General features: G+C 35.4%; 1 protein-coding gene across 2 annotated transcripts in view; it reads left to right on the top strand.

Moving 5' to 3' along the window:
• The window catches only part of GPHN (gephyrin), a 333,104-nt gene that overhangs the window by 253,391 nt on the left and 58,194 nt on the right, over nt 1-21,519 (top strand). For both annotated transcript variants that reach the window (XM_068397489.1, XM_068397488.1), the window contains one exon: nt 19,188-19,230. In XM_068397489.1, coding sequence (XP_068253590.1) covers nt 19,188-19,230 — 43 coding nt within the window. The remainder of the gene's footprint in view (nt 1-19,187; nt 19,231-21,519) is intronic.

Below are 21,519 nucleotides of genomic sequence, written 5' to 3'. Positions count from 1 at the left end.
TATAGAAGTATATAATGGAGACATAAATAGATACAGACGAATGTGACTATAGAATTTTCCTGGAAGTGATATTTTATATTTCAGTGAAGAATTATGAAATACACATTTGAGATTGAAGAATATTCATGAGAGACTTTATGAGTACCATGTTCTCTGCTCAGTCCATCATAATACCCAAGTCAGCAACAGGTCACTGATAAGTTATCTGGAAATTCTTGCTAGGCTCATCTTTACCACAAATGTATCAAAATTGCTGTACAGATACTAATTTTGTTGAAGTCTAAGGAAGTTTTGCTGGGGCTTCTGATAATTCATTTTTCCACCCCTAGGAAAAAATCAAGAGGAGATTTTTAATGCTTTTATAAGAACCACATCTCTTTAAATTTCATTTATTAGGCTGCTTTTACTCTTCCTGCACAGACAGTTGTCATCAGATAATTATTAATCTAACGAAAGTTAAGGGGGAAAAAAAAATCTCAGACTACTCTTTGTGATTGAAACATGAAATATTTTCAGCCAAAGAAAGAATTTTCTGATTTGCTAGGAAAAGAAATCCTATAAATAACTGGAGAATCCTTTTTTAATACATGAGTTATATCTGAGTGATTAATAGTATAGAAAAATGGGTATCTATCTTGTATAAACAAAGTGTTTCTTAAGCAATCAGTAAAACTGTAGTGTTACCAGTTAACTTGTGTGTGTCCTGAAAGCTTTCAACAGTGGACAGTGTCCCTCCAGAATCACAGCACCTTACGTTGCTTAGGGACATAGTCTGCAGATTTCTACTGACCTCTGTTTGGCCGTTAGCCATTTAACTTTGCAAGTTATTCTGGTTTTTGGCGCAGTGAGACTGAAGAAAAACCTCCATTGTCAAAATGCTGATTCTGAGCATCTGAAAACCCTTTGCAAAGTTAGAATAAAACTAACAGTTTTAAATGAAAGAGACTGGTAAAGCTTCATCCTAGAACACCTTATTGTCCTAAGGATAGTGGTGTCAGTTATTTAGAGGAGGAAGGATTGATTGTTGTCTTCAGATTCAGCATTAGTTTTAATTATTTTATGAATACAATATTTTTTTTCTTTTAAGAAGCTTCCACCTTAAAAGGCATAAATTTGGAGTTTCTGAAATAGCTGGTCGTGGAAACTTAATGAACCCCCTGCTACTATCTCAGTGATGGAACCACCTATACAGAAAACCTTCTGACACCCTTACTGTGCCACCATTTCTTTTTTAACAATGTTTTCTTTTCCCCACTGCACAACCAGGCTCGGCTCCCTTCGTGCTCATCCACCTATAGTGTTTCTGAGGTATACTTTGCACGTGTTCTCTCACACAGTCGACCTGCTCACCCATCACACTTTTTTGTTTTATTTACTTTTTTCTTTTTTTTGCATTGCACTGTGCACAAGTGGGGAAGAATCACCTGGGGGGACAGATTTTGCATGATCAATCTGCAACCATGTTCAGCGTAGTTTTAAAATCACTGTACTGGTCTGGAACCACCAGGATGTGTAGTCCAGCTAGGCAACTGCTACGTAACATGTGAGCATAAATTATATAAAAGCATCCTTAATTATCTCTTACATTAAAATGAAAATAATAAACTTACAGAAGTCCAGGCTGCAAAATGCTTCACTGGTTAGTCTGACCCTTTTTCAGTCAGTGAAACTGGAAAGACTGTAAAGATGGCCATCACATTTGGATTACTAATGGTCTACCATGTCTAGATACAGGTCTACTAATGGTCTACCTGTCTAGATATAGGTGGTTTTAGAGTATATGAAGTTTGTTATTAATTCTCAAAGCTCTGGCTTGGGTCACTACCTGCCAAAATGCATATACTGTTGTAAATAATTCCATATCAGCTTCATGATAGTCTTCTATAATAAGGTATAGTACCATCTTAGCAAGAACTGAAAAGAAAAATACATTCAGTTGTAATTAGGATGGGAAAAAATGAGAAAGATGTTAAGATAAACTGGAATTCACAACATCATGGGATAAAAACAGAATTTATAAAATACTGTCAACTTAATGCCATTACCCACTGTGTAAAGATTAGGCTTCACCATATTATTATAATTGATTAATGGTTGAGTATCAAAAAGGTGAACTTGAGGTTTTCTGCAATGCTGAATCAGTCTTGAGCACATACAGTTATTTATTCTGTATTTTAAAAGAATCTCTTAAAATTGCAAGATCTCGTAAAAAGATGACAGTTCATTCTGCCTCACACTGTGGGCCAAGTTCTAGACCTGATGTGAATGTTCTCTTAATGAGCATCACCTACTCAGTCCCTTTGTCCCTAAGCAGGTAGATCTGTCTGTAAGCAATACCTGGCTGATGTGTGTCTAATTTGTTCTCGAAAGCTTCAACTTTTCAAGCAATCAATCCTAGCACTTCCTTATCCTTAGTAATAGAAAGTTTTTATCTAGTTTCAGTGCATGAACAGGCAAAAGATCTTATAAAAAAGTTTTTAAGAAGAAAGATGCTTACCGTTTTTTCTATCATAGATAAATAATTGCTGTCTGGCTCCACCAAGAGACAAGTCGTTTTAAAGATAATCAAGTATATGTTCGTAAAAGCACCTGATACGTATTCTGCAGTTTGTTGTGCCTCGTTACTGTATTATATGAAAGCCTCACTGTTTTTATCATTATTATCATCAAAACACCAATATGGAATAAATAATACTATATTCGTATACATACAAAGACACCTTTTTTCTAAGCTCATACAGGAGCAAGAAATTACGTTTAGCGCTTACAGATGCAAGACAAACGCCATCCTCACTCAACCAGCCATTCTTCTGAATGATCTGTATGAAATTAAGAAACAGCACTGGATCAACAGGCATTTCAGCTTGATGACACTTTGTTTCCAAAGAATCCAACTGTGATAGTTCACATCAGCAAAAATGGTGAACCAGATTCCACAAATTGTTTTACCTTCTCCAAAGCTATCAGGCTGTAGTACCGATCAGTGATCTTGGAATAGTTAGATTCTACCAAGAAAACTGGAGTATTAAGTGCATGAAAACTTAGTGAACACTCTCCACTTTGCAATTTGTAGTAGAGAGTCTGCTAGCTGAAGTATCCAGGTGGCACTGTGAGACTGTACAAGCAACTCGTCCTTTATACTCTGTCCAAAGGGAATATCTTCATATCTAAAATGTGGATAACCTGGCTGCCTGGTGAACTGGATCTTGCAATGCAGTTAAAAATTTTCCAGCTGATCAGAATTTCATGCTTATGAAACACACAGTGCAAGACCTAGACTGCCCTCTTTTAAACTGTGAACTGAAGGTGTAAAAAAAATACAGATACATTCTTCTCTAGTGGCAGGATAGCACCCAGTGTATTTTTGAACAGACCATTTGAACCAAGGACAGATCCAAAGGAACAAATCAATTTGAAACTGAAGATCGCTATGGCAGTCGTAGCTATTTGAAGAGGCAAGGAGGGACTGGAGATTCTCTGGGGTCCATAAAGGATCTGCAGTGTAGTTTCTAACTTTGTAAGAGACTCTTCATTCAGAAATACAGCTTAATGTCAAGATGCATGTCCAGCAATGCTCAATGTCATCTGCTGTTATTTTGGAAAATAGGAAAGGCTGCTGTGAGTAAACAACATCCTGACCTCTAAATGATACGATAGAAAATCTCCCAAACTGAGGTATTGTTAAATCAAGTCCAAAAGCCTGCCATTAATTTTGATCAAGGGGAAGAAAAGGAGTAATATTATATTGCATAATGTCTCATGTCCAGGGGGGAAAAAAGGACCACACTTTTGATAGGATCTCAAGGTTGTTTCTTGTGTCTATACCTATTTCTGTTGTTCTTGTTTCAAGAAAATTTTTTTCTTAAGCTAATTCTTAAGCACCAAGTTCAGAGCTTCTTAATTTTATATGTCCAAGTCATCACCAAATAGCTTTGGACCTTCAGAGGACGCCATGAACACAGAGACAAGAGAAATGGAATCGATGCTGTGGGAATGCAGCTGATCGTGCCTTCTGACAAAGGTACAACAAAAGATAAAAGAAAAGATAACCTGATATAAACAATTTCTGAAATCTCTTTTTCAGAAATAGACATTGTAGATTCATCATAAGAAATTTCCTTACAATTTTGATCATTGAGAAAAGCTCTGGAATTGGATTAATTGGCACTCCTAGAACTAAGATTGCTGAAAAGAAAAGTAAGAGTACTATCTGGGATTTTTTTCTGCTGTTACATAGAAGGTCTTTGATTGAAGAAGTAAAAGATCTTCCAGCAGAAGAGAAACTTTGGATCTGTGTATTCTGCATTGTGAAGAATTTGAAGTAGAATTTACTGCCTGATTTTTTTCATAGAAAACATCCTTGTAGAGGTTATTTTGCATCTCAGAGTCCAATAATTAGGAAAAACATCTTTTCATCTGTTCCTTTTTATTGTCACCAGTTGGACTGGTGAACCTGTGGATGTGGTCAACTGATGCCTATTTGAGAGGAATGGGCAGAAAGTTTTAAAAAACTTCTACTTACCTTTAGTTAGAGAAAGGTTTTCATATTTTTTGAACTCCAGGCATTACAGAGTAGTAGGACTATATACCTACTTAGCTCCAGTCAGCACCTTAACAATTCTACTTGTCTAGAATGAGGTGCTGTCTTTGGTTCAATTCAATTAAAGCAAAGTGAGTTTCTTTAAAAAGTGATTCTCTTGTGGCAAGAGAAGTACAGCTTTAGTGCTCTGAAATGGTATAATGATAAAATATAAATTCACATTCTCTTTGAATTTCACAATATGCAATAAAGTGTTTCCCCCTTCATGAAAACCAGTTTGCTGCATGCCTGTAATTTTTGTAAATGTTAGCAGGAATACTTACATGATTTTTCTAAGAGTAGAAATATTAATTAGGAATGATGCTGACTTAGCAGTTGTGCAGTATAGTATGTGTGTAATATATCTATAATTTACTTATTATCCAGTTGTCACAAAACAGAGTATTTTTTTTAATAGCAGTAGTTCACTTAAGGAATTATTAAATCCGATTGGCTTCACTTACATTTTTAGAAGTACTCTGACTTCAACTCCTATCTTAAAAATACCTACAAAATGTAAAAATAACGGATTGACTAATGAAGATCTGTAGTCTCCTAATTTATAAAATTACACTTAGGTAGTATTATGCAATGGCCCCATTTTTAACCCTCATTTGTATCTCAGACTTTTTATTACCAGCATCAATCTCTTTCTCTCCCCCTCTCCTCTTGCTTCTGCATGCGCTACGTGTTTGGCTAAAAGCGTAATGAAGGAAACCTATTGATCTGCTTGTTGAAAGTATAGTGGCAGCAAGATGTTTACTGCAGTGCTATCCCCTGCTTTCTGAAAAAAAAAAAGTTAAGTTTTTCAAAGAGGGAGAGACTCGAGTCTGTAGCTTTTCATATGTTTTATTTAGCCTCATTGATTGGTTAGAACATGATGCCTTGTGTTGTGAAAGATCTGCAAAGTTTTATGTTAGTTTTCTCCCCCTCAAAGTGCATTATTTCCATAAAAATAGCTTTGGTATATGTATGGGCTGCATACTGATTGATGGGATTTGATTGTATACTTAGCGTTGTTAATAAAACATCAGAGACTTATCAGATAATACAAGAACAGAGGGACCAGTACAGGGAATTAAGTATCAGCAGTATTCAGAGAACAAGAGGAGATACTGTTTCCTGCACTTTCCTGGACTTCCGAAGTCCATTCAGAGACTGCAGGGAGATTTTTAAGTGCTCTAGGTTGAAGCATTTTATATAGTACACATTACAAAATGCTGCAAATAACTGAATCTTGTTCTTTAGAACTAAAGCCAGGTAAGAGACTGTTTCTCCTTCTACTTAGGCTAGTTTGAATAGAAGGCAGTGCTGAAAGACTGAAAACTGCTACTCTTTCAGGTGTTTGCCAGCAGCATAGAACCTAGAATTCAATTTTAAGTACAGGCTGTTAAGTTCACTGTTGATATTTGTTATAAATCTACACTACATAGTACAACTGATTTGAGGATGGGTGGACAACTTACATCTTAAGTGCAGAGGAGACTACTTTTGACCATCAGATTCAAGAGCATCCTTGATGTGTGCACAGTAAGCCCAGCATTTTTAATTTGCTGCCTACCTGCAAATTCTGCATCCAGGACTTCCAGAAGTCTTTTCTGGCTCCAAGAAGGTATGCCAGCTTCCTTGAGCTGGCTTAAGAATGTGACAACCCCATATACTTTGTCATCCTTTTTTTAAACTGGGTTTCTTACTCTTTTGTCTAAAATATTTCTCTCTAGATTTCCAACCAGTGGGCCAATTAAGTCAATTTTTGAGTTAGTTGATTCTGATAGTATAACCTCCAACTTTCCAGAAGCAGTTTGCCAGATAAAAAAATGAGAAGAATGAATTTAACCGTGATAATTGACTGTGCAATTGTCAAACAACTGAAAAGGTCTTAGTCAATTCTTAGGCACCCCAGAATGCTTCAATGTCAGTATTGTTTTTATAATTATGGAAATATTTTAATATAAAGGAAAATCCTAAGTGAATATCCATATACAATGTCTGAAACTTGAATTGCATAGTTAAATGTCTGTCTCTAGCACTGTTATTGAAGATCATTAGAATAACAGCAAGAAAAGTATGACATAATTCTAAGAAATGTAAGTAGATTTGAAATACCATAGGTGGTCTGTAGACTTTCAGGTATAATGAGTGAATTATACGGTTTTGTTGTTGGTCAGATTATTAGGCTGGTTTTATACTCAATATTTATGCCCTTCACTTGTACATTTTTGAAAACATATTGTGCACACACTTGATTAGAGTGGCACAAATTTTATATTTTGTTGCATTAATTAACTTCCACTTCTGTAATATGAATATATCCCATAAATACGGAAAGCACAAACAAAATCAGTCGCATAGTAATTTCTGGAACAGCATTTCCTTTTTGTTTGCTTTTTCTTTTGTAAACTCTTCAGTCTCTGTGTCAGCTGGAGGTGGTTTGTTTGTTTGTTTGTTTTTCCATTATAGAGAATTTTATTCAACCCTTAGAATCACAGGGTGACATAATTCAAGTGAAAAAGTGTTTCAGGAGATGGAAGACCATGACCAAGAAGAGTGGACCTGTGCCCTTATTTTCTCTAACATAAGATCTCTGTCATGGCATAAACAAAGATTGCTCTTAGACAATTAAGGCTATGCCTTGGATAGGGGAGACAAAATGAAGTAAATGTAAGCAATTCCTCTCCATTCTCTTCTCTGCTTTCAAGCAGAAGTCCAACAGATAGAGAATTTGGTTCTTTACATCTGACATAAATATACTGATCCATTGAAAAAAAAATTGCTACATTAAATTGAGCTTGCTTATCTGATTGCCTTACGAACCCCATATGCTTTGTAGAGATGATCTTTGAAATTTGAAGTAATGTTTTCCAAGTTAGCCCTGTTCATTAGAGGGAATGAAGAACCTTCATTCTGAGGTTTTTCATATTGGTTATGGACATGGCTTTAATTAACTTGCCAGGTATATCCTTAATAAGATCCTCAGCTTGAAAACAGAAAAATATCTCGATTAAAAAATATATATGTCTTTATGTATCTGTAATATCTACAGTTCAGAAATGAGTGAACACAACAGAGCCAATACGGATCCACTAATAATTTGGGGTTTGTCCAACTATATTGGTACAATCTAGTCCTGGTTTTCTGTGTTATTTTTTGCAGTTGCTAACAGAACAATGAGGTTTTAAGTAAAACTAGAATTTGAAGGTATTTCTCTTTCAAACACGAACAAGAGGTCAAAGCTTTCTATTTGGCAATTGCCATTTGAAGAATTACATTTTTTTCTATTGCATTTTGCTTTGCTAATAGTACTACCTTACTCTAGGGTTAAGAAAAATGAATGAATTCAAATTCTTACGTTTAGAGAAATGTGGTTTCCTTAGTGCACATTAAAACGCAAAAATTTATGAAAATCCAGTGATCTAGTTTCCTTGTTTGTAGAAAATAGCTTTACTAGTTCTATCTTCATTCTTGTTATTTGGATTAGTAGCTGCACAAAATACCTTCTGTAGCATTCTCTCTGCCGTACCAGACTCAAGAACTGTTCTTGCTACAAGAGCTAGATGTCATCTCAAGAAAGGCATTCGTGACAGCTCCTGAGTGAAAGTATGGCAAAACTTCAAGTTACATCAGGAAGGCGAGTGATCAAGGTATACATGAATAACTTCGATGAATGACATTTTAGCTGTTTACAATAAAATTTATTTTAAAAAATTCATTAAGAAATATTACTATATTTGTACTTTAAATACAATTTATTTTTGTTTACCCATTGCTGAATCTCAAATTAGATCCATTATTAGTTCATACATTCAAAATAGAAGCAAAATTTTACTTCTGTCTGCAGCTTCTCTGCATGGTACTTACCGTGTGACTTCTGTCAAATAAAATTAACCCTTCATATTAACGTCTTGCACTTATTCCTTTATTTTCTACTAGTAAGTTTAGTTCAAGCACTAAGTTCATTTACAAAGAGGTATTTAACATTCAGAAGAGTGGTAAAAACTGGGATTTTGAATGGCATCTTATTTCATATTACAGATTTTGGCTTAAACCTTATCTATTCAACTTGTCAAAATCATAATACTTTTTGTTGATTTTTATTATGGTAAAATGCTTCCCAGCTCTGCGTTTATCAGAGAGAGAATAAATAAAATTCAAGGTGTCTATTAGGAAGCATAGGCACTAAGAAACTGAATGATAAAATCACAGCTATTTTCCAGATAATGTTATATACATTTCTATATTCTAAAAATCAAGTAATTCAGAAATGATTTCCATCCTTCTCCATTTTGAACTTTGAAGTTCTTTGCTTTTTGTTTCAAGACAAGTCTTTATGTTTCAATTTTAAATGCCCATCTCTGAATTTTTCCCTTTCTTCTTTTTCCACAAAACAGGGAGATATTTCACCCTGCCTTATGGTAGAGATGTGCAATCCTTTATGAAACAAATTAGATCAAGTCAGAGAGCTAAAAACGTCATTTTCCTTTTGATTGGTTATAGTTTAGACTCGTGTATAATCTACATTTACATTTTCCAAAGTCAGTCTTGTCATTATTTCTCTATAATTACATCCATTTAGGCAAAGTATTTTTTTCCATTTTCCTGTGCTGTACCATACCTTGGACTGTATGGCATCAGAACTGGCTTGATTAGATATAACTGTGGGATTTCTTTTCTAAACAACCACTGTTTTCTTTTTAAATCCAGTAGCAAGCTGCTTACCAGCGTGCAATGTTTAGTATTTATTTGTTTGGGTTTTACTACTTAAATCGGTTTGTTTGAGAAGCCAGACATAGTTTGTATTCTGTTACACTAGTTATAACACTCAGTGCAACTGCTCTCTAGGTTCAGCTCCCAAAGCAATCTAACTCTTCACAGTCAACTTCAGTAACAGAATCTATGGAAAATTAGTCTAGAGTCTGAAATAGTAATAAATCAAAGCAGATCAAAGCTTCTATTACATTGCTATTATGGCTTTTGGAGTAATCACTGATGTAAAATGCCATATGTGTGATCTAATTTACATGTCTCTCTAGTGGATAGTGTCTGTTTTAACACGTGGAAAACAAATTAGATATACGCAGCAGTGTCAGTATCAGTACCGTATAGCTCAAACGTCAGCGGGTTCCCGTCAGTGCTCCATACGTTATCTTCCTGTTTTTCCAGTTTTTCAAATGCAGTTTTGTAGCAAGGAAACAATTTTTTTTGCTAAGCGTAATTACCATAAAGTTTTTCATTTAAGAGCTGGAGGGGAGAAAGAATGTCCCTATTCAAAGTATTTTCCACATCCCTTTCTCTTCTATGAATTTTCCAGATTCAGTGCTGCTAGAAGCCCAGCCAAATTAATATTCTGTCCTCAAGTACATAACTGCTGTGGGGAGGCTGGTGGTTGCTGTTGTGCTGGACCTTGCAATCCAGACTGCCAAATTCAAGACAGCCCTAAAGGAATCTTATCCTTTTGAGCCTTTGAGGCTCAAAACAACATCCTAAGTGCAAATCCTCTTCTTGCATTTCTATTTCTGATCACTTTCAAAAATAGTTTCTAACTTGCGTTTGACAGTATAGTTCTCAGTGCAGCGTTTGCTCAATTCCAGCCGTTCCTTTCCATAGCTTATGAACCCTCTGAAATCATCACGTTATTAATCCATGATAATTCTGATTTCGCTTTAAGAATTCTCCTCGGAGAAATATAGTCTGTTTCTGCCTCAATTCAAAGGCAGAAACCTAGCTCTTCATACAGTAAGTTCACTCTACTGATATTTACTGCTCAGATGGATTCACAGATGGAAGCTTTATTTTTTCTTACAGTTGTTGGTCCCTAGTTTGAATCTTAATTTAAAAGAACTTTATTCATTTTCATACTTGAAAGTGCACAAGTCTGAGGTTTTGGCTGAACACTGTATACATCAGTGACTAATATACATCACATATAAGATTATTGTTACCTGTGTTTACTAGTTTTTGCTCTTGTACTTGAAGCCCTGCAAATCTGATGCTCCTAGCTCAAATAAAAATGTTAAGCTTAACTAAAATCAACTACTTTGGAGTTACACCAGTGCGGAAATTCTCATCAGACCACATGGGGAAACATCTGTTTTGTTCCTTCTCATATAGTTAAAAAAGTAGTCCAACCATTCACTTTAGAATGATAATAACTATAAAAATCTCCAACCAAAATTGCTGGCAAATGCCAATGGAAAAAGCTGAAATATATATTTAAAGATGCTTTAAAAACATAAGAAATTGGGTGATGGCCTTTTGTAGACTCTTTAGGCCTGAAGATTCACTGGTCAGTTGATTGGTGGCTTTTGAAGCTTATCATTGTTTTGGTTTTGTTGTTACTGTTTTCATGTGTTCATATTCTTTTAACATAGAAATGCAAGGGATGTTACCTGTGTAGTCAGCATACAGGAAGATAAGATTGTAAGCATGAAATATGGGTTGTAGGCTTTGTTAGCAATTACAAGTTTGATTCAAAATCCTTTGAAGGTCAATGGAGAGATGGTTTTTTACTCCCACAGACCTTGGATCAAAAGGATGGAGGCCTGTAGGCCTCGGACCGAGTACGAACAAAAGCAGCAGAAGCTAAAAGTTCCAAACAGGCCTCCATCCCTTCCCCACCAACATTTATTCAGATATTGACAATAACTAGATATCAAGAAAACTGAATTGTGTTTTCCAGTTGTAGCAGTTGGGGTGAATGGAGACTACAGCTACCCTGATTTCAGTTCAGGAGACATAGCTGTCTGCTGGAACAGAAAACACGATGCCGTAGCAGAAGGCCCTGAACAGGCCCTGAACCAAGGAAGACTATATTGCATTTTCTGTCTCCATATTAATGCAAACTTCATGCTCCATGCTGGAAAAACTTCTTACGCTGTTGTCAGGGGTACTCATTTTCTGTGTGTCCTTCTTGAGACACGTACTGACTGATGCTCACATATGCTGAGCACTCCGAATGCAGTTGAAATAAATGGCAGCTGAGGGGCTTTATATTCTGTAATTCAGCTGTAGGCATGTCAAGTTAAATTTAGTCTAGATGTCTCTGGGTCTCAGTTTCCCATTTGTAAAATCAAGAAATCAAGTCATCCCTCTGCTTCACAAAGATTTTGTAAAAATAAATTCCTTCATGTGTATTAAGACATTTTATATTGTAGAACGTAGCACAACAGAGAAATCTATAAAGAACTAAATAATTCCCCATTCAGAAGAGAGTTTGGATAATGTTTAGTAAAACATAAAACTAGTTTTTGAGCAGGGAGATTAAAATGAAATAGCCTTGCCTTGTCTCATGCAGAAGCCCTGCTGAAAATAATTATGATGAAATCATAATGCCTACACGTCAAAGGAAAAATAAGAGTTGCACACATAACATTGATCTGATATTTCCTAAATGTGTGTTTAACATCAACTTGCCAATTTTGCTTGACTATATTTGAATGAAGAATTGATTTTAAAATTCTGATTTTGAGTGTCACGCCATTCAAGAAAAATAGTTTCAATTTTTTGCAGTAATATGGAAATTTTGTTGTTTTAATGCTGCATTGAAATTGGCTGTTGCTGGGTCAAGAAGCAGAAATAGGAAAATAGTTGAAATTTCATTTAAAAGCAAAATACTCATAATAGAAACGAAACTTTTTAAAATGTCCTTATTAGTGTATGTCAAGGGAGAGTAATTTGTGGTGTGCTTGAGGACAAGAATTTCTATACATCACTTGCATATTTTTAGTCCATCTGATTGACAGCAGCTTAAAAAGCTGGTTGAACTGGAATGGACAAGGAATTTAAAAAGTCTTAATGCTGGTCAGATAGGATATAGCTCAGACATCTAGCATATACTTGTAAGGCTAAGTGATTCATCAACCAGATTGTCAGGGTGTGAGATTGTTTGAAAATAGGCAAATAAATCCCATTTCTCTGGCAAACAACAAGAACAACAGGAATCTCTTTCTCGTGTATCTCTTTGGAAAGAAAATTTATTCTCTCTGCCTTTATTTACACTATTTACTTCTCAAACTGGAAAGTATTTCCAGGGCATTTAGAGATTGTTTAAGATTTTCATTCAAACAAATAAAAGATCTTGTTCACAGCTAATGATACAAGTAGTAGAACTTTTGATTTTCCCAAGTGCAGTGTTCCTAGAGATTTCTTGTGTTTTACAAATCCCACTTGGATTCTGTTAGCACAGGCTAGAAATATCTGTTGGAGGTTGCGCACAAAGTATTTGGCAATAATTTTTACGTCTTGATTTAATAAGGGCTTTAGCTTACACAAGATGCGTGTTCTCTCCATATTTGGGTATTATAATTTGTACTGCTTCTCTAAACAAAACCAATACGATCTTGAATAAGCCCTGAACAGCCCCTAAAATATCACAGAAACGTGCTGTCTTTCCAGTGTTATTCATAGAGCATATGCTGTCCTATACTGTTAAGAACACAAAATACAGCTCATATTTTTTTCTCATACAAATGTAAAAGTTTCATTAAAATTCCTGTGAAGAAATAAAAAACACTTCCTTTCTCTTTGCCTCTTTTTATTCTCAGCTATCAAACCTATGCTGCCAGTTTGTAGTAGCAAGTTTGCTTTCCCGTTAGCTTTCTGACCAGCAGTTTACTATTTTATCTCCTTTTTTGCTGTATGTATCATAGTTCTTCCTGTCTTGTCGTTCAGTGGGGTGTTCAGCTTAAAATTTTAGTTGATGGGTAAGATTTTGTTTGAACCCTCTTCTAGTAATAGACATATTGATTTTGCATCTCCAGGACAAGGTCAGTTTCTGTTGAGGGGCAATGGCTAATCAGCATCTTATTTGCATCCCAGAAAACTGCCCTTTGCCTTTTCATTCCATTTTGTTCCGTATATTGGATAATATCTTTTTTTTTATAGTGCTCCTGTAAAAGGAAACAATTCAACCCTCATGTTTCTGCGGTGTATTCATCAATGCACTTCCACCATCCTGTTTGAACAGTAGCTAGGATGAACCATAATCTGACCATAAAATTCCGTGTACGTGTTCATAGTCTACTGGGAAACAGTGATCAAAATTAAATATACCTTTATGTAAAGTGTAGGTGACTAGGAAAAACCTCAGAAAAGAGAACTCAATAGCATATGAATGAAGACATAAAGGCATATTCAAGATCTGAAGATGGCTTATGTTCAGTGTACAGGCTGACAGCATAACAATTAATAAGTGGTAAAAACTCTGGTCCTAAAATGATTTCGCCTTCAAATTATTTTTTGCTTATTTCTTCACACTGACTCCAAATGAGTAACTCCGTGTGTGGAATACTACATTATTCATATTTAAATTTTGGTGAGATTAATCCCACCAACAATGGGATACACATTTTTTAAAATGTGTTTATGAGTAATGTCTACTCCTGTCAGATTCCTTGAGCTTACTGTCCTTTCCCTTTGAGAGGTGTTCTCAGTAGAACAAGAAAAAATTATTCTGTAGTTTTGAACTGGCTTTAGTCCTAATTCAGATGGCCATAAAGCACACTCTTAAGACCTTGCATATTCAGCTCAGTGTAAAAGTGCTGTTTGAATAGGATGCATTCCTGAAATAGGAAGATTGCATCTTGTAACAGGATTATTTAATCCTCAAGTACTTTGTTAAACATTTTCTGAAGCACGCAATTCCAGCTATACTTTTCCTGTGAAAGTTTTTTAACAATCTCATTTTTATATTTCATATTAATTCAATCAAAGCAATTGTCTCTGTTCTTCAGATTTCATTAAAAAAGTGTTTTACATCTAACCAATCAATGTATTTCATTACATTTTTTTAGTTTGCTCCTAGTTTGACCTTATGTATTTTGCTTAGAATAACAGGCCAATATCAATTTTTACAGTATGATTACACCAGTTTGAGACATTGTTGTTCATTATTTAGTTTTATTTTATGTATTTATTTACGGATACTGATTAACGTATGTGGCACTCTTAAGGGAGAAAAGGTATTTTAGGCAAGAGACACTGTGCAAACCCCTACAGTTACAAATCAGATCATGTGTGATTTGAAATCTGTTTAAAGCAGGCAAGTGTTTGAGAAACCATTCAAATGGTGTGTGTACAGAGTATATTGTACAGAACTGAGATCATGTAATTACTAATAAATCACATGTAGAAAAAAGCAGCAGCAGCATACTTCCCCACATCACACAGAATAAATTGTATTCATAAACCTGCTGAAGTTTCAAGGAGAGATTATATGAGTTATGCACTTTCTCACCGACAGTAAGTTGTAGTGGGCGCAATACCTCATAAACAGGCCTGCCTGGTGTTTATGGGACAGTTAGAGGAACAGAGTTCTTAAATTGTTAACGGCTGCTGTGCTTTGCCTCCCCTGCTTCCTTCATTACAGCTTGGCGAACTCATTCCCTTTGCTGCACCTTGGTCCTCTGTGTCTGTATGTACATTTGGGTTTCTGCTGGTGGTTCCACATTCTGCATGCTTTCCTAAAAGCGGAGCAATGTGTTTTCCCATAAATGATAAAGATTATGGGTTAGCCTCCTACAGGCTCTGTGTTCCTCAGAAATGGGCTCTACCTGTTAGTGATAACTCATGTTTTGATGTCGTTGTTCTGAATTGTTCTTCATGTTGTTAAAATTGAGTTGACAATGTACTCCCATAAGAGTTAGCTTTTCATATTGGGCTGGAAAACTCTTCATCTTTGTGTAGCAATTTGTTTTATATAACCAATGGCTTTTAATTGTACCTCCCATAATGAAGAGCTGACTTAATACTCTGTGCTAATCTTGTTATGACTTTAAAAAAGGTAAGTGATTTCTCTAACCATTCTAACAGTCATGGTAAAGTGTTAAAGGGTTTTTCAATTTCTCTTTTTCTTTATTTTTCACATGAAATTTTTCACTTGTAGCATGAACTTTTCTTTGTGTCTTTTTCTATTTTTCTTGTAAAAAAATATTGTGGACTGATTTTTATTTGCAGCAAAACGTATCATGTAGATTTAAATAAATCCAATTTAGTACAGTCATTGATTTTGTTTTTATACCAATCATGATTGATAGATAGAAATTGTCAGCAGGACTCTTTATTTTACCATTCCCTTAATTTATTTTTGAGTACTTTATTTCACATTCTATTTACTGGTTCAGCCTATGGGAGAAAGCTTACTCTGCATTCCAGCATGATGAAATTATATCTTAAAGAACATAAAATCCAGTTTGCTTAAAAAACAGAGTAATGTGAATTGAATGCTTTGGGTTTGATTACATTCTGCCTGAACTATGCAGGGGAATGGTGCTGGCTGGCAGCCCACTGTATCTTCTGCCAAGGTACATTGTGAGCCAAGAGGCTGTAGAATGGACAAACCAATAAATCTATACTTTCCCGGTGAGAGACAGCCAATAGGTTGTTATTTCTGTAACTACCCGTGAATGAGAAGAATTACAGTAAATAATACAACTAATCACTCACCCCAGTCAGTAATGGTAGTATATGCAATGTAATATGGATTCTTATTTAGCAGTAGCTGTGAAAAGAATACAGATTTTTTGTAAATGTCACAAATAACAAAGTAGTAAAACATACAATTAGTGAATATGATAAAAGGCACTTAAAGCACATGACCCCGTTTATACAAAGCTCCATTGCTGCTAAAACTGTATGTGTTAGAGAACTGGTGGGTTTTATTCAAAATCATATTTTACTGCAGTTTTGTTTAAAAATAACATGTAGGATATCAATGTGCAATTCATATTAACAAACAGAAGTATTATGTAATACCTAATTTTGATGTCAGTTATGTTAAAATGTGGTTTGTATTCTGCAGCTGTGAGCATAGGTTGGGGAAACGATCAAGTCTAGCTGATCGGAGCCTTTTATTTTATTGTTTATGGATTCCTCTTCCACAGCTGCTTTTAAAATTTGTGGGAAGCAAATTATTTCTCATACTGCATATGTTGCCCATCAGGTGAGTGATAACATGGAAACTGTAGGCTGGGTGTAAGAAAATCAAAAAGTAAATTTAAAGTCCTCTGTGTGCACAGAATTAAAAAAATGACCTGTAAGAGGCTGCGTGTGAAGCCGCCTGTCTATTGTTACCATTGTCATTTGGACACTGTACGAGCAAAACTTTGTCAGCACGTTTTTTATATTGGAAGTTTGATCTGGCAAATCTCAGCTGCTCTGTTCATTATAAATCTCTTGTTTTTGTCCATACACTAGCTCCACTATAGGTTGGAAGGGCTTAAAGATGAACTGAGGAGGAATAGAGGCTACAACTCGAGAGTAACTATTACTGCTCAAAGGAGCTGTTTTCCATTCGCAAACATTGCTTTGCGCTATGGGTTTGGGCTCCTTCTGTTCCTCCACTTTGTTGAAGACTCTCTCTTGACTTCCATTGTACTTCTTTAGCACTGTCTTTGTCTGCTAACATTTTTCCTCCTTCTCTAGTAGCTTTTATCTGTGTCCTTTGGATCACATATTTTACTTAGTTTGTTTTAGTAGATTGTTTCAAATGTTTGTGTTTTGTATTTTTGGTTTTTTGCCTTTTTCTTTAGGACTATGTTATCTCACTGAGTTTCATTCCACAGTTTGCTGAATCACTTGGTTATTTTGCAGCAGGCCCATTCCTCGTTTTCTCTTTTCATATGGTTTTCAGTGAGAAATAAGAGAGCCTCTTCCATTTTAAACAGTAGCCTTACACACATAGGCCCATGTCTCCTTTTGCACACACCATCTTCTGCCTTGCCACATCCATCCTGCTTCTCTCTCTCTCTCTGTGTCTGTGCGTCTCTCTCTCTTATGTGCTTTCTTTCCTACCATTATACCATCTTTTTGGTCCAGAATTGTCCTTTGGTAAATTATAGGTAAATATTTACTTCTTCCAAAGAGAGTTCATGTCATGCCTTTGAAATCTGGTAAAACAACTCTGGGCCAAATATGGGCTTCATTAATATTTTGTTTGCAGTTTTCTTGTATAGTATTTTTTGGTGGGAAGGAGGGAGGGTTTGGGGGTTTTTTTGTTTGGTTTTTTTTAAACAACAGTTTTTTTCAGGGAAGGACACCATAACCCACTCTAAGTTGCAACATTACTTTCCATAAGTTACTCCATTACAATAAGTAGACTGTGTTGCACTGTAGAATCCAATTTTTTATGTGAATATACATTTGGGGCAAGCTGCTGTGGAACAGAAGAAAGAGGTTTAGAAGTTGGGACACAGTTGGTTTCAGCCTTAAATGGTTGTTCCTTTCTGAAGACAGCTTTTTGGGGAGCATGTACCATTCTTCATCAATTGTTAGATCATACATATTCACTTTCTAGGCAATTTTTCTGTAACTGCAAATTGAAACTGTAGTCTGAAAGGTGATCTAGATTCACCCCTTCGTTTTTTTCAGCAGAAAAAAATGTTCTGCAGGGAAATTACACCCTCGGCATCACCTGTGCTATTACACTTTTTTCACCACATGTACATGGTTTTGCTTTATTAGTCCTCTCCCTGAAATTTAGCAATACATTTGTCAATAAAGTAAAAAAGAGAAGGATTCCATTCATACAGGTTTGTCTTCCTGTGAATTTACTTCAGCTGGGGGTTTTGTCCACACAAAAAGCTTTTTATTCAAGTGTTACCAGTTCAGTCAGCTGACCTGCCAGAAGATAGACTGCTGTTCAATTTAGTTCATCTAAAAACTTTCAACTTCAGTGTTATTATACAATGGGCTATCTTCCCAAACCTGAGAGGAATTAACAAGAGATGTTGCTTCAGTGTAGATGAACTGTGTTGTGTTTACAGGACTGATACTCTTCAAAAAACAATTCTTTTTTAAATCCGCATGGTAAATGGGTGGAACTCTAAATATCACGTGTTACTAGAATATTAGGCCAATGTGAATCCTCCAATTTCCCTGGAGTCAGACTAATGTATCTGGAATAGCACAGTGGCAGCTAAGCATCTAGGAAGATTTGTTGAGAAAACTGTTGTCATTCTCACATGGGTTACTTTTTAAAGTAGAATTGCCACTGTAAAATTCATACTGAACATAGCATTTCTTTTAACCAAACAGAAACAACTGAGTAAATTTATCTGTCTCCAGCCAGGAGCTGTTTATACAATTGTGAGTTGCTTATACAATAGCGAAGAAGTCTTATTAAATATCTTCAGAATCAACACAATCCAAACTGAGTATTTTAAACTCTTTCTATAATACCTGAAAATATCAATAATAGAATTATAAAGCAGGTCATGATGATATACTTATGTTAGTATTTTGTCTAATCATAAAACAGGACCTAGATTCAGAGTTACTGTAATTACAATTGTATAAGAAAATGTGGATTTTCTGTTTAAAACTGAAGCTTAACACATAATTTTAACCACTGTGTTCTTTGATTTTACTCTATTACTGTCCTTAGGCCCTCTTGTTTCTTAGGGGGGCGGGATGTGGAATCAAATCGCTTGTATCAGATTCTGACCATCAGCTACTACTGTTCTGCTTAAATATACTTATCTCATGTAGAGTATGTAAGAATGTTGCTGAAAATATGTATAGCCTCTGTCTTAGATCCCAGGAGCTTGCCCATTTTATCTGTATTTTGCATTCTTGTTAACTTCTGTAGCTCATAGGCTCTGTGCTCTCTCTGCAGGTCCAGTCTAGGTGCAGCAGCAAGGAGAACATCCTCAGAGCAAGTAAGTACTGAAACCTATAGCTCTATTGAGAAACTAAGACTGCCCAGAAGACAGCAAATGATAGTCAGAAGGATATGGTTGGGAAGATAAAAGAGAAGGATATGGTTGGGACATAAGTGTGTTTGCAGAAGAGATTTAATAACTTAAAACAATGAAATTCAGTCCAAATGGAAAATAAAAGTGTAAATAGCTTGTAGTGTTCATGTATTAATGGATAGTTGCCTTTTAATTTTTTCTTCCAAGTTGTTCTTCTAATGACATGGAGGTACGTGTTGTTTGTGGTGATGTATTTTTGTAAATGATCATGTGTGTGCGAATTTTATGGGCAAAAGGAATCAACACTCAAAGACATTGAAAACTTAAATTCTCAAGTTGAATACATATTATTTTTATTTTCTTACCTGAACATGAAATTGAATATTGGGTTGCGCAAAACCAAACCAAAAAATGCAAAGGTTAAGAGTTCAGATTTGATCCAAATGACCTGTTCATTAATTTGCACAATTCCTTTCCTTTGTCTTAAGGGAATCTTTCCTAGTCTAAAATTTGATCCACCATATGTGTGTATGTGTGTGTGTGTGTGCATATATATATATATAACAACAAGAATAGGAAATTGTTTTAGTGATAAGAGAGAAAGCTGTCAGGAATTTCCTACCTTATGCAACCAATTGACTTAGCTGCTTCAAAGCTAGAGGATTCTTTTGTCATACAAAATGCTGCTTAATGTAAGTAGTTACTTTTAGAGCCATCTGACATTTGACATTAGTGAAAGATAACTTGGGAAGGTCTGAGTTGTTGTTTGATGTCATTTACTTGTAATTAAAAAGTACCACTTAGTAATTTTAGAATTTATAAAGTCATTATTTGTTTGTCTCCAGGTCTGTTTAAATGTGTGGTACCTCTAAAAGAATAGTTAGCATTTGTTTGTAGGAATAAATACGGAGAGAGAAGGGTTAGTAGTTTCACAGGCATCTTTCTTCCTTTTTTCATTAAGGTTATTCATGCTAGTGTTAAACTTGAAGGGGCTCTATTTTTGAGTATGTATTTTCTCAGCTTCTCTTGCAGAAATAATGGGTGTTACTTTTGGTGTTGGGACAAAGTTGTGAGAGATTAGAGGATTTTATTTTCAAAAAAGCTGTTGAAGAACACATTTCTCAGTAGATTTTAGCAGAACCTTTGACTTAAGCAAATGACGTGTATTAGACACAAAGTTCTGAATCTGAAGGTAGTACTCTGGGCACCATTCAAAGCATTCAAAACCTCTGAATTCATTCCCATTTTAAGGCTTAAAGAGGTGAAATGTTAGTTTCTGAAGTAGCTAACAGTGAGTTTTAGGTAGCAGTAAAATATTAAAGCACCTAATGTCTGTAGCATAAAGGTTGTTTGGTGCCACACAGTTCCTGCAGCTTTCACTTCTGTAACATATTTTTTCCTAGCATCTTCCTTCACTTTTTCCAACTTCTAAGAAAATAGTTTCTTAATTTATACAGTCAGGTTTTTAACATACATGGTGTGGAATCTGCTAGACCTGCAGGAATTATGGTGCTGCTAAGCAGAGTTTTTTTCTCTCTGCAGATAAAGCTATGAGAAGTGTGTGCCACACAAATGCTTTCCTTTCCTTTTCCTCATTTTTATGAGGTTGCTGACAAAATACAGGCATAATAAAGGAGAATGTAAGATTGCTAGGGACATCCCTGTTGTTAAATACAGGAATGCAGTCTTTCCACTTTTATCTTACAGTAGTTTAATTTGGATCATTTCTCCCTAGTTTGCTTATGAGAAAGTCATGTTTAAGAGTGTGAAAAGTCTTAATATAGGTAAAATATATCTCATCAGCTGTTTCTGTCTTCCTCAGTATGCCGACTGCTATATTAAGGAAAGGAATTAAGTCAGAAATTATTTGTGCTTGACAAATTTTCAGTGCCTGCTTTTATCATCATGTTGTCTTCTAAATACATATAAAGAGATTGTTCAAATAATTTCTTCCAGAATCTTTCTTGGGACTGGAATTAGGTGGGCAGTTTTATTTGTCTCTACTTCTTCCTCTTAGAGATAGTTACTGTGTTAACAGCAAAAAATAATGAACAATCTCCCACATAAAGAGACAAGCATGTGTCAGTGCTGAAAGAAGTTTTGTATATCCAGATTGATTAAGCAACCTTCTCTCTGACGGAAAAACTTAGATGGCATGATTGTTTTACTATTTTTGTAGTTATTTTTTATTAGAAGACTACATTTAAAGCAATAATCTATTTTTTTCCAGAATGTGAAGGCATGTGCAGCAAC

The sequence above is a fragment of the Nyctibius grandis genome, chromosome 4 (genome assembly GCF_013368605.1).
Source record: "Nyctibius grandis isolate bNycGra1 chromosome 4, bNycGra1.pri, whole genome shotgun sequence".
Taxonomy (NCBI): domain Eukaryota; kingdom Metazoa; phylum Chordata; class Aves; order Nyctibiiformes; family Nyctibiidae; genus Nyctibius; species Nyctibius grandis.
This window is presented reverse-complemented; position numbering and strand designations above follow the sequence as displayed.